Genomic DNA, 14,545 nt, shown 5'->3' with positions numbered 1-14,545 from the left:
CTATTCAGCATAGCAGCGGTTTCCATCCTCCATCAGCAGATGCTGTTCCGCTTCCCATGTAGTAGAGTTTTATCCAGACAAAGATTACATTGTCAACCAGAAAAAACGATTCAAGGAGGTCCTTTAACTGCAATATCTGCCATTTAAGCTCACTCATTTAACTTCTGCTCTTCTCCTTCCCAAACAAATAAACAAGCACAAGCCACTTATCGGAACTGGCTGTGAACCAGCTCGCGCTCTAGTGGGCTCTTCCCGAGTTGTTTCATTATGCCTGAACTCCACACGTTTGGAAAGACAACCCGTGTGACACCAGCACCCAGACAGGCATTCTGACCCCAACCCAGCACCAGCAGGGGTTTAGCTTTTTGTTCTCAGTCCCACACAGGCCAGACACAGACCATCACATCACCCCACCACCAGCCAGGTCAGCCTCGCTGCACACACCAGGGATTTCAACACATCACCCAGCAACAGCCAGGCCAAAGAGTCGCAGGCATTTTTCTGATGGGTATTTTCTAAGACCTAGAAACAAGCCTTTTGATGAGTTCATCTGAAAGTACTTTAAGCCCAGATCTGCTGTATAGACTTCTTAGAATCACAGAATGGTTTGAGTTGGAAGGGAACTTAAAGACCATCCAGTGCCACCCCCTGCCCTGGGCAGGGACACCTCCCACCACACCAGGTTGCTCCAAGTTCCCATCTAACCTGGCCTTGAACCCCTCCAGGGATGGGGCAGCCACAGCTTCTCTGGGCAACCTGGGCCAGGCTCTCACCACCCTCACAGCAAAGAAGTTCTTCCCCACATCTCAGCTCAATCTCCCCTCTTTCAGTTTAAAATCGTTCCCCCTCGTCCTATGGCTCCCCTCCCTGATCCAGAGTCCCTCCCCATCTCTCCTGGAGCCCCTTTAGGGACTGGAAGGGGCTCTAAGGTCTCCCTGGAGCCTTCTCTTCTCCAGGCTGAACCCCCCCATCTCTCTCAGCCTGTCCTCACAGCAGAGGGGCTCCAGCCTTTGGAGCATCTCCATGGCGTCCTCTGGCCCCACTCCAACAGGTCCATGTCCTTCTGGTGTTGGTGGCCCCAGAGCTGGAGGCAGCACTGGGAGGGGGGTCTCCCCAGAGCGGAGCAGAGGGGCAGAATCCCCTCCCTCGCCCCACTGGCCCCACTGCCGGGGATGCAGCCCAGGGTGAGGTTGGGAACCCAGGATGCCAGCCTGGGACTCTGTTCAGCAGCGGAGTCAAGTTATTACTTTTTCCAAGCACTGAACACCGTATGGGGCTCTAAAACGCTTTCCCAAGAGAATGTGTAAAAGCCGCTGTTACAATCTCAGGAGACATTTCAGGAGACAAAAGCTCATGAGCTTCCACCACTTTAACATGTCAGACTGTTGAGGCTCCCTTGTGAGTACGGGAAGGTACAGCACAACCCGCTTCACGCACTGTTCAATGCAAGACAAGCATTTGTCTACAATTAAGATGCTTTTTGGGGGGGATGAGGGGGTGGATATGTCAAGGTAAGTGAGGCAGTTAAAACATGAAAATCCTTTCCTCAAAGGACCCAAGTTAATGCTACTCAGATTTTAAACAGATTTCATTTAGGTTTGATTCTGAGTATTTTTTTCAAGAAGTTCAACAATTCAGAGGACAAACACCACACTTTCCCCACCCTCTTGTCCCTAAATCCCCACCACTAACTTCTCAATAAACTATTTCAGAACAATTTGAAATCGCACAATATAAACCCATCCTTCAGCTTTTACAGAAAAATTCACAAGTATATTCAAGATCTGCTTTCCTTTGGGGGAAAGATGGTGACCTTCATTTCTTTAAGGTCAAAAGAGGTTTCACTCACACACACTTGTGTACACACAAGCATTTTCTTCTCCCCTTTGCCATTTTTCTATACACTAGCATCATCTATTCCTTACGATATCCTTGAAATCCTCTTCTCTCTCTCTCCCTGGAGCACATAGATCCGACACAAATACCCATTCTGGAAATATAAAGCACTAACATTCATCTGATAGTTTCACTGTATCTGCTGATAACAAAAGTAATCCTTCCCTATTAAAAATGGTCATGAACAATCGTTGACACAAATGGCTTTGTTTGGTGTTTTTTTCTATGTAGTTTAATACTGTTTCCATCTGAAAATATGGTGTATATTACCCTAGGGGGGGTAATATCTCCCTATGGGGACCAGGAGAGGAAGAGGAGGAGCATCTCCCCACCAACTACAGTATTTCTCCACTCATTTTTAGCATTTAACACCCCTTTTCTTCCAACTTTAGTCTTCAATAAGAAAGGGATGTGGAAAACAAGGGTATGAGAAAGAAGAGGATAATCATTGTAGGAATTTTTGACCCTGTAACTACTCTGTATTCATCCCTGTACTACAGGCAGTGTTTGCCTGTGGTTTTGTGGAGAGAAAAAAAAAAAAAAACCCACTTAGCTTCATCTTTTAAATCTATTTCATTTGATATGCTGAGCGTCACCATGAACAATGACTGCTGTCACACAAGTCAAAATCGGTATCACACACTCCACCAGGAGAAACATAAGGAACAAAATTAGCAAGTAAAGATGACTTCCCAGAACACTTTCCCAGTAGCCAGCAAAATCTCCTGCAATTTCCTGATCCACCATCCTCAAATTTCAAGTTCATTAATTCCTCAAATTGCTTTTTGGACCACCATAAGCTTTCAGCACCCAATATATCCCGAGGCGCAGACTACCAGGGTTTAACTACGCTGTTAAAAAAAAAAATCGCTTCTTTTTGTCTTTTTGAACATCTCACTTGTGAATTCCAAGTAATGACCCTTTGTTCCCGCAAAGGAAGAGCTGGGGCGGGAGGAGGATCACCATTCCCTCTCCCTCTTCAGATTTAGCCGTCTGTTCTCTCTGACCTGGATTATCATTTCTGTGCTGAATACAGTCCTGATAATTCCAGTTGCTCTTTGACTGTTTTCCTGTCCTATTTCCTCTACGCCCAAAGCAGGGAGAGGGCCAGAGCGACACTGTTGAAGATAAAAATGTATTATAAGCCTATGGCAAAAAACCTTTCCTGGTTTGATCCCTTTTCCAGTTACTCCTCCCATTCCCTGCCAGATTTATAACCATTGCTGAACACCGAGTTTAGATTTCCACAGATCTCTCTCATCCCCTACAGCTCCTACTCAAGCAGTAACAGCTCCAACACGACTGAAGTTCATTCCCCCAGTACAGCCCATGGGAGCCACCCCACAACACGACTGGTTCGGTGTTTTAACCTCCTGTACACCCCGAGATGCAGCTCTTCACACCAGGCTCTCATTTCTGCTCCCCTGCATAACAATATCAGCCAAGCATCCCCTCACCACCTCATCTCTTCTCCTGACAAGTTCATAAACGAGAAGCACGAACACGAGCACAATTTCCTCAGGGTTTTCAGCAGTAAATCTGCCAAATCGTAGAAGTAGAAAACAATGGACAAGATTGGTCAATCTTTAACCAGTTGTTTATGTATCTGAAGGCCTTTCCTTGTACTCCAGTTACTGAAGAGCCTCTGGTTAGGATCGTTATCAAATTACTTCTGGAAAGCCACACAGATCCTATCAGACGGCCCTCCCTCGTGCAGACAGATTCATTCCCAGATCAATGCAGCAGCGAGGCGTGACCTCTCTTAAAAAGCCACGTGGAGTCTTTATATATCATTATATGCATTTGTATGTTCCTGCAAAGGCTAGTTTTATACTTTGGAACAGTTCCTACCCACGTGTTTGGCACCGATCATGAGCATGCTGGTCTTCATGTTCCCAGATCTGAAAAGGAATCTCAAGAAGATGCTGCTGCTCTGGTACCAAGCGGTTTGTGCCAAACGTCCCCATGCAGCACAGTTACCTGGTCAGCTATTCCATCACGGAGCTTCAGAAGTTTGCTACCGTCAGTTTTCTATTTACTATATTACTTTTTACCACAGACTCTATAACCTAAAAGTTCCCTTCCAACCTAGACAATTCTACTAGCCTTTTAGTTTGAGATTCCCTGGTGTTTTCCTCCAAGGAATGTTCCCAGCCTGAGAAATTCATAGAATCCCAGGTCGGAAGGGACCTCAGGGGACATCTTGTCCAGCCTTTCCTGGCAAAGGCATGGTCTAGACAAGATGGCCCAGGACCCTGGCCAGGTGAATCTTAGGAGTGTCCAGTGATGGGGAATCCCCAACTCCCCCAGGGAGATTATTCCAAGGGTTGATTGTTCTCCTTGTGAAAAATATTCCTTCTGTGTCCAAGAGTAACCTGTACCTGTCACCCCTCAAACTTTCCCGAGCAACTTCAGAGCAGATGCAAATAGAAAGAGGTAGTCCTATTTTATTCCTGCTTTTTCTTCTGAGTTTTCCTTCTACACATCTGATGGCTTTACCATCACTCAGAAGAAAACCTAGAATAAAGAGAGTTTTATACGGGAGGCCCAAGCCCAACACCACCAGCCCCTCACCGCGTCTCTCCACTCGCTAAGCGATAAAAGCTGCTCCTACTTCTTGTCTCTTCCGTGCCAGAGTATAACAAAGAAATTTCAGTGAAGAGGAAGGAAAAAGGAGCTCCTGCAATTGCTATCACTAGCAGTTCCAGCACAGCTGAACTCCGAGTTCAGCCCCCCGGAGGAATGCAGACATGACCGACAAAAACCAGTTATTGTGCAAAACACACAGCACCCAGCAGCGCTGTTACAGCCCTACGTGCTGTCAAGATTAGCCTACATTTAAGTCTTTGTTGCACAAGCAATAACGTCTCCATGTATGTCATCTGAAGGCTAAAGCCAAGCAGAAGCGAATTCTCCATTTCACAACTGCCTAGGAATAAATGGAGTTTAATTTAAACAGGTGCTGGCTGAGTAATATGCACAAATGATTCATCTCATGAATGATTTCATAAGTTGGATGCACTTCGTCTTGAATTCCTGTCTGTAGGCTACCAGAGTCACAATTCAGTTATGAGGTCAGCTTGCACAGCAAGTTTTAAAATTAAAATCGTCATCGTCATTTGGTCAGAATTATCAACTGAAAAGACCGTGGAATGGGCTAATTGCTCCAACACTGCAGAAGCGGGAGGAAAACAGTCGAGGCACCAAAGCAGCAAGGAATTCTCGATGTAACGAGTGTCACTCCCGTCTCATTTTTAAATAGGAGAAAGTTACTTCTTGAAGTTACACACAAAAATTCAAGTCAGCCACTTCAAGTAACACTTCTAAGCATCTGAGGCTTAAGAAAAGTTGTTTACTGTAAATATCATTATGCCTAATTAAGTTTGTAACCTTGGGGTTGAACACCAATAAGGAGCAGGGATCCAAGCCCATTTTTACACAGAGAAAGCCAAAGGTCAGGAACTGCTGTCACAAGCACTAGAACTTTTCCAAAAGTAACGAAAAAGTTGAGGGGAAAAAAAAACCTGGTAGTAAACTATTATCTAGTTCTAGAAACTAAATTCAGCTGAGTTTGTTCAATAAGTAATGGCTACTGATCTCATTCAGAAATGGCCTAATGAGGCGCAACGATTTAAATCATGAGAATAACTTCACAGTCCCTGAAACACACAGATTTAATGCCAAGAGACAGAAGGGAAGAGCGAGGGGAAGGAGATGAAATCCTGTGCCATAGGTTCAGCTGACAGAGGCATTTCTCATTTCACTTCAAATTCAAAAATAATGAGGTGGAAGACCCTTTCAGCACGATGGATTTCAGTCTTTTCTACTTCATTTCTTGCTTCAAGAATCTTTCCCTCCGCTCAGCCATTAAGACCATTGTACAGCACATTCCTGTTGGTGTAACACAAACCAATCCTGATGTTAATGTTATCGTCACCTAAATATTTATCTTCCACAGCAGCCTGATGGGACAAAGTGAAAACACAGAAATCACAGTGTAACAATAAAGAGACCTGTAAACCCTTCCCATGACAGTTACCAAGCAGCTAGTTCTGCTCAGACTGACCATCCTCAACTTCCTAACTAGTTCAAAAGCTTTGGGAAATCCTTTGGTAAGTCAAGATGTAATGAAAATATCGAGAGGATTAATTGCATGTATAACAGGTTCACTGAATTTCACTGAATTTTTAGAGTTGGAAGGGACCATAAAGATCATCCAGTCCAACTCCCTGCCGAAGCAGGATTGCCCAGAGCACGTCAGAGCATGGTACTCAGGGCTGCATCCAGGTGGGGCTTGAAAATCTCCAGAGAAGGGGACTCCACAACCTCCCTGGGCAGCCTGTTCCAGGGCTCTGGCGCCCTCACCGGAAAGAAGTTCTTCCTCATATTTGAGTGGAACCTCCTATGTTCCAGCTTGTGCCCGTTGCCCCTCGTCCTGTCACTGGCAACCACTGAAAAGAGTCTGGCTCCCTCCTCCTTCAACCCACCCTTCAGATACTTATAAGCACTATTAAGTTCTACACACTCCTCACGTGACAGAAGAGACTGGTCCCTATTCTCAGGTTTTTTTAGTCTCAGAGCTATTTTTTTCCTCTTCCATTTGAAGATTTAATAGACCCTTAAAGAAAAGGGTGACATTTTAGTTCCAATTCTTCTTCCGTGCCTTTGGGGTGGAAAACAAAAAACACACACACACCACCCCATCCCCCCCGTATCTCCAAAGGGAGGACTTAAATCAAGATTAACTAAAAATACAGATCAATATGACGTTTTCAAGTGGTAAGTATTGCCTCTGTAGGCAGTACCGGACTCTCCAACAAGTGTTCACTTTGCGTATTACGCTGTTTCCGATAAACCTTCTCTGCAACAGGATTAAAGGCAGTCCCAAAATATCAGCGCTAATTTAGTGCTCATCAAGATGTCCTCAGGGAAACAGGATAAAAGGGAGAGACCAAGCATAATTATACAAGAGTAATATTAGTAGGCAAGCTGGTCTTTGCCAACAAAAAGTAAACAAGTTTTCCTTAATATTTCCTCCAAAGCACTTTTAAGAGGCGAAGAATAAAGAGGAGTAATAAAACAATGTACTTCCTCGAGAAATGCAGTGGGAGAACGGGAAGGGAGGAGGGAGAAGAGAAAGCCAAGTACGGTAAAAGCACTAGAGAAAGATTTGTGTTAGTGCTGCCTTCACACCATCGTCTCCCTCGCTACTGAAATACAGTCACACAGCAACTATCAGACTTAAGAGAAAATCCTACTCCCTGTCAAAGCATTTTCTTCTCACTGCCTGTAACTTTTAGCGGTAGAGAACACCACGAGCAAGTCTTGCAAATTGTATTACCAAACAGAATTAAGGTCAATGTTGTCACGGGGATTAGGATACCAATTCCTTACGCCCATGTCAACCGGCCAGCAGGGTGAGAAGCTCACTCCACACGCTTCAGCTTCACAAACGGGTGGTAAACTCCAACCCTACGCATTCCTGCGTTTCATTCCTGTCTGGGGCTAGACAATCCCAATATCCGCAGAAGCCCCTGGGTTACGGGCACTTACTGCTTCAACGTAACAGTAGGAAAAAGAGAAAGCACAGGAGAAATCCACAGTGTCACCTGTGCAGTAACACCCACCCTGCTACCACACTGCTTTGAAAAATAATTACTAGGGGAGAGAGAGGGGAAGCGCAGTACGTAAAGGAGATAATGCAGGTTATTATCTCCTGAGGTCAAGGCACCAGGTAACGAGTGTTTTCCTGACTGTCACGACCGGAACGCACCCAAAGTCTTGCTTGTTTTTAAATAGGACTGTTCACACTCAGGCTTTACTACATCTTGCAGAAAAGGCAACACTTAACGAGCTCCAGCGATCAATGAGGTTTGCTTTTCCTTGCAAAACTCGCCTCAAATCCCTAGTGCCTCACCGCTGCCCCGCCACCGAACCCTTCAGCTGCGACACTCGGCCGTTAAAAACAATCCTGCACCTCCCTCTTTCTTATGACAGCTCATGTTAATTCAGTGCATCCCTCTGGAGAATACTATTCCCTCTCCAAAACAGCAAACTGGGCTCCTTGAACACACCGGTTTACAGCCCCTTTGCCCTCCACGCGTAACAAGCGCCGAAATAGATCCCCAGCCCCTTCTCCTCCCCACCGAAGGGCGCAATGAAGCTGAGCTGTGGGGCTGTAGGACCTCTGGAATGGGACAGTCTCCGAGGGGAGAAGAAGAGAGTGGCAGTTTGGTGACCGACAGTCAGCAATGCTCCATCCAGCCTGTTCCCAACAGAGCACACTGAGCGTGGTGCTCCCCTTACAGCGCCAGTTAAACAAAATTGAGTGTTTCCAGCAACATTTAAGATATTATTTTAAACATACAAAATTTCAGATTAGCAGAAACTTGAAGCTGGTCTCTAACCATCCATGCTCTGAATTAAAAGCATGAAAGCTCTAAGATACCGAGTAACAGTTTACTCCTTGTGCCCAATTACCAGCCCAGAAAAAAAAATTGTGTTTTAAAGAAATCAGGTTGTTGAGAGTCACAGCTCAGGTCCAGGTATCCTGTTAATCGGCATAACCACATCTCACAAACACCTAGAAAATTAGGAGTTTGTGATTAGCTACAAGGAAAGAAGATACGAATATACTGAACAAAATACCACTGAAAAGGCCAGAAAAATACAGCCAACCACTTCCATTAGCCTAAATTAGCAACAGAGATATTTCTATAAGGGTATGGTCATGTTATCCAGAGGAATTGAATTCCTATGGCTTCAATTTCAGGTTTAAATCCTAATAATTAAACTCTGGTTGTCAAATACTGGGAACACAAGAGTCATTCATAGATTTTGCTGGATATGGATATGTTGTAATAGCAATAGCATGACTTGCAGTAATACTGGAAAAACCAACCTCCCCCACCCCACACTCTACACGTAACTACATGCACTAACACTGACATGAACTGGAAAAGAACAGTTTTATAGTTATAACTTTGTGTTAGTAACTTATCAGCAAAGATTATGCTGCAAATCAACGCTAGCGGGGACCTCTGCTGAGTTAATCCGAAGCGCTGTGATCAGTACGGCCAGTTCTTGGTTAGACACCTATTTCTAGTAGCCAAAAAAGTTCCCAATACACATTTTCTGTTTCCTTAGTTAAAGATGGAAAGTTTGGCAAAAGATAAGGCATAGTTAGAAGATGAAGGACATTTTGTGCATTACGTTCAATCCCTGGCTGGCAGGGAAAGCCCAGCTCTCCCCACCAATTTCTAGGCACGCTCAGCAGCTGACCTTGAGTTGCCAGCGATAACCAGAAATAAGTTGAATGTTGTAACAATCTCCAACTGTTAAGACAAGTATTATTTGATGCTCTAATGACTAGAAAACCTTAGTCGTCGTAATTGCAAGTTTTGTTTATATGGAGACTTAAATGGAGTTCCCTGAAGTGCCTCTTTGTGCCTCTGCATCAGGTCCCGTCCGGAGGCTGGGGACGCAGAGAGGGACCAGCGCTGGGTGGTGGTAGTGCTTCTCCCCTCGCCCCGCTCCACACAAACACTAATCATTCTTGTTGTGACCGACTGCTGTTTCACAAGGCTCTGTAAAGCCAGGGCGATTGTATAAAATCACTAATACAAACAGCAGTGTAGAGCACCTTCCTCCTACAGGAGGCAACGGCTGTGAGCAGCTTCGTAAGGCCAGTATAAATTCAGACAGCAGCACTGGTTTTCTCCTCCTCCAGAGGTCCCTTCCTCTGACCCAACCCAATCAGGCAACAACAGTTTGCTTAGCAAAATATTTGCTAAGCACAAAACTGCCAATGCCCCTTGTAGAGTTTGTACTTATCCTTGGCAATGCAGTTGGGAAGGGAAGCCATCGATGTAAAGGCTGATTGCAATTACTCTCTAAAATAAACAGGGAGTAGCTCCATACAGGTGAAGGGCACTAGAAACACAGATTTAGTGAACCTTGGAGATGTTATTCCCTAATTATTTGATCCTGTTGCATAGTTTTCATCTATTCTGATTCCAATCCATGGCTTCCTTCTTTCAAATGAAAGAAATTCCAACGATCCAACTCAAACAGGAAGCAAACATAGAAGGACACAGAGATTTGATACAAAATACAAATCTCCATATATCAGTATGGAAAAAAAAGCCACAAAAACCAAGACTAAATATGTGGGTTTTTTTTCATTTCATCTTCCAAAAATAGTAAAACTTGTGCATGTAGCAAGATCCCCAGAGATAGCAGTCAGTACCAGCATGGTACATGAAGAAATATATAGAGCACCTGGAGTGTGATAACCACTGACATTGACTTACTTTAATAGAGGACATTTGGCTCAAGAACTTTTGAAGAGTTCTTGAAACAATTTCAAAAGATATTGTGCTTTTAGAGTGGGAAGCCCTTATCCACAAACCACTTGAGACCACTAGGAATAAACTCCTTAAAATAATCTAAACATTCCCTGTGTTCTTCTACATACACTTATTATTCAGGGGTCCTCTGATCTGAGCTGTTAGAAGTTCTGGTCAAGAGGCCATAGTTTTTCTTTCATAAAAAAAATATTTTTTATATATATATATATAAACAATAAAAACAGAGCCCCAAATATCCATCGATTAGTGTGACAATGCCCAGTGACCCCACTTTACTGCTCTTCCATCCCTTGCCCCCCACGTCACCCTGCTCTGTGAGCACAGCATCGCTGTGGAAGAGCACTCACAACCCAGCAACCTGGGGTTTATGATTAAGCAGCCCTAAGGACAAAGGCACAACTGAAGAAAAGACTTACAGCGATTTATTTCAAAACAGGAAATGCTTTTTTTTTAAAAAAGGTTTACATTTAAATGGTTGGTTAAGCTGGTAGCAGAAACAAGTGTTTTCCTCGTTGGTGTGAACTAGGTCAAATAGCTTTTAACCCCCTTCCAGTACAGCTCCACCAGGTCCAGAGCAGAAAACAGAGTATATTTTTCAGACCTGCCCCTAATACACACACTTTGCTAGATACAATGCGCTGGTGTGCCCACATCTGTAAAACAGCCACCTAAATATGGGCCGCTATTGGCTAGTACGAGCTGTGTTTCCAACATACTATGTCAGATGTGCAATTTCACAAGTTTAACACCATACTTTTATTTCAACGCATTTATATAGTGTCAGATTCACAGCTTTCATATCTGTCCAGCAGAGCCTTAAAGCCAAAATTCGGAAGTGCCCCCCATAAACTTACTCTCTGCTCTACGACACACAGGACCTAGACCAGTTTGGAGAGAAAAAAAGATATATCTAAAAAAAAAAAAATCCTTCAAGGTTAAGCATTTCCCTGACCCCTTTCTGAGCTCCCACATTCTATTGTTTCAGTGTCACTTCAGATTATTTGTCAGCTGCCAAAACACCAACATTTTCAGCAAATCAGAGAGACGAGTCATTAACACACTGTAGCTTTCCCTTTTCAATCACACTTTTTCATTCTTACCTCATTCCAAGCCAGCGCACTAACGTCTCCTGACATTAATTTTATCTCTTTAAGAAGAAAGTATTTCTAGCACAACTTTCGGTGCCACCAGCTGGCACAGAACACTCCCTATGGGTGTTAGTTTGCTTGGGTGCCCCAGTAAGTCACACGGACATCCAACAGGAGTCAATCTCCAAGTTATTTCTACTTCTCAAAGTTTACGGTTCTAGATAAGAAAGCGTTTTTTTTTTTTTTTTCCTTCCCCCCTTTAAGTAAGAGAGAAGATTCTGGTTGTGTCAGAAATGACTACATCGGCTGGATAATGAAGCTCCTGAGTTTTAGGTCCATTTAAGTCCCACTGAACCCATGCTTACCTTGCAGCATGCATCTGTAGGCTGATTCCGATATTGCGTAAATGTGCGGTGGCATCTCATGGCGCTTCTTCCCTCTGTACATCTCGATAATGTTTTCTGAATAAATCGGGAGGTTCTTGTAAGGATTTATAACTACACAGAACAGGCCTGAATAGGTCTAAAAAAAAAAAAACCACAAAAAAAAAGAAACATTTCTTTTAGTAAACAGTATTGAAATAGAGCCATAAAGAGCAGAAGACTTTTTCCACAGGTTCTGTAGTATTTATCTTAGAACAAAAGTGAGGTCCTTTTTATTGAGCAACTCAAAGTACATGCTATGTTCCAATTATCGGTGCCTAGTTCTCTTAAAAGGCTCTTTAATTACCTGCACAAAAAGGAATTTAAAGATAATAAATGTGAGTAAATATGAAGTGGAGCATCTGATCTTTTTCCCCACAGATATTTTCTTCCCTGAAAGGGTCATCAAGCCTTGGAAGAGGCTGCCCAGGGCAGTGGTGGAGTCCCCATCCCTGGAGGGATTTAAAAGCCGGGCAGACGTGGTGCTGAGGGACATGGGTCAGTGGTGGTTTGGGCAGTGTTGGGTTGATGGTTGGACTCAATCTGAAAGGTCCCTTCCAACCTGGACAATTCTATGATTTAAATCTCTCTTCCATTTGCCAAGTTACAGGATTTATGGACATCTTTGATGTTCACTCCTTCAGTAAAATGTGCATCCAAAGTTATTTCCTCATTTCTGAAGGAACTGATCATCTCGATTACTCTAGTGAATAATTTGAAAAAGGAAAAAGCCCATTTCCAAAAACCACTATTTCTGCCATCCTACTATTTTTTCATATTTGTACGTCTTTCCCGCTCATCAGCCCTTCTCAATCCCAGAACAGTCTCCCCCTGGAGGGGTCGTTCCCTGCTCAGCTGATGGACTGCAGGTGACGTTCCGTACTCTGCTGTTAGAGCTGACACCGAACACACGTTCCCAGCACTGCTGCAACAGCAAGAAACTCAACAACAAATGTTACACCGCTTATTTCATTGACTCTCATTGAGGCATTTCTGTTTAGGCAAAAAAATGCCTTGAGTTTTACAAAATAAAGCAAACAATGCAAACAATACGCACAGGTCCACGTTTCCCACAACGAAGTATCAACCAGTACTTCCGAACAGTTCAATCCCTGCTCCATAGAAACTGTTTATAAGGAAGTTGTCATAGAAATATAAACGAAAGCAAGCTGTATCCAGTCAGCACTCACACCGTGTTCTCGGGGAGGGACGGATGACAGGGAGGGAGCAGAGCAGGCAGGTTCGCACCGTACAAAAACCAGAGCTAACCCAGGGTGTTCCCTGAACCCAGGCACCCGGACGGCTCTTGCCTTTTCAAATCAACCCGAATCGATGGGTTTTTAAAAAGCAAACATCTCTCTATTCACCTTTGTTTCATCGCATGCTTTGAAAGCGCATTCATTTTGGTCGTTGATATCACTCACATCTTTACTAGCACAGGAACATGAGCAAGAGAGAAACGTTTTGATGGAAACAGGGAGCATCTTTCTGAATGTCAGGAAAACTCTGTTTCCTACCTTTGCAGGCTGAGGGGAGAGAGAGAACGGAGAGAGCGAGCAGGCAGCATTAACAGCTGCTGAGGGCCTACAGTATTGAGCAGATAACTCAGGATTCTTAGAACATTTGTCGATTTAAAAAAATATTTCTGTTACATTTTGATGACCAAAGTAGCCGAAATTCCTGAGCTGCCTTTTTTAAATACAGAAAAGATGTTATTTGGAGGAAAAAGTGTTCTGTTCTTTCTACACCTACAAGGGATTCCAGAAAGACAGACAAAAGGTGATCTCTGAATTGAGTCAGGAGCACCATCAGTAAAGAACTTGGTTTTATGCCAGATGTCCTGCCATAAGGACATCTTATGTCCTCATAGGAAAATAGTCAGGTCAGATCTGCTGGATGATAAGCACCTGCAGCGCCTCACTCAGCCAAACACCCCAAGTAATAAGGTATTTATTTCTCAAGAGAAAGGAAACAGATGTTATCAGGTCAACTGACCCAAGCATAAAGAACAACTTATCAGTCATTAACCCAACGTAAGCGTGGCTCTGTTGGCAAGTGGGCAGTTCCTCCCCTCATTCCTACCACTGTCCCTCCTGCCAGCACCAGTGCCCCTCCAGTAACTGACCCAGCTGGATACTACTGGGGATAAATTACAAAAGGAACTGGTTGGGAATAGAATCAGTTCCCTGATCAAATGCCTTCATGGCCACTAGTGATACTGCAGGGGACAGGGAAGGCAGGACAGTTATTTTAATAGCAATGGTGCAACCGGCCAAAGGGCCAATTAACTGATAAATACTGGATCTACGTTCCCATCCAACCATCTTCTCCGTTGTGCTCAACTGGGTCACCCACTTCTGCCTACAATTACTACGGGTGACAGGAAGGCATTGAGAATTACCATCAGCCCCATTTCCATTCAAGTCTTCAAATCAGAATAACCAGAAGAAAGGCACACATCCACCCAGCCCATCGTACCATCACCAGCTCCGAATCACTGAGCAGCACCAATGCTGTGTTTCTCTTCTACAGTCAGCAATAAACATGTCTCTTCTTCATTGGATGTGGTTGCAGATGAGAGCTGGTCACCAGCAGAAGAATTCACACAAGCAAAGTCCATTTCCAGATCTGTCCCAACACACCCTCTGACCAGCGTAAAGGCAGAAACATTTGCTTAAGCCAGCAGACCCCTTCATAGAATGGTTGGGGTTAGAAGGGACCTTAAAGACCATCCAGTGCCACCCCCTGCCCTGGGCAGGGACACCTCCCA

The 14,545-nt window shown here is 44.1% G+C and overlaps 1 protein-coding gene across 1 annotated transcript in view; it reads right to left on the bottom strand.

The window, feature by feature from the left end:
• Positions 1 to 14,545, bottom strand: part of MYH10 (myosin heavy chain 10) — a 112,578-nt gene that overhangs the window by 83,791 nt on the left and 14,242 nt on the right. Inside the window, exon 3 of the mRNA XM_074160314.1 lies at positions 11,719 to 11,875. Coding sequence (XP_074016415.1) covers positions 11,719 to 11,875 — 157 coding nt within the window. The remainder of the gene's footprint in view (positions 1 to 11,718; positions 11,876 to 14,545) is intronic.

Source organism: Numenius arquata, chromosome 17 (genome assembly GCF_964106895.1).
Source record: "Numenius arquata chromosome 17, bNumArq3.hap1.1, whole genome shotgun sequence".
Taxonomy (NCBI): Eukaryota; Metazoa; Chordata; class Aves; order Charadriiformes; family Scolopacidae; genus Numenius; species Numenius arquata.
The sequence above is the reverse complement of the archived record's forward strand: the minus strand, read 5'-3'. Positions and strand labels throughout refer to the sequence as shown.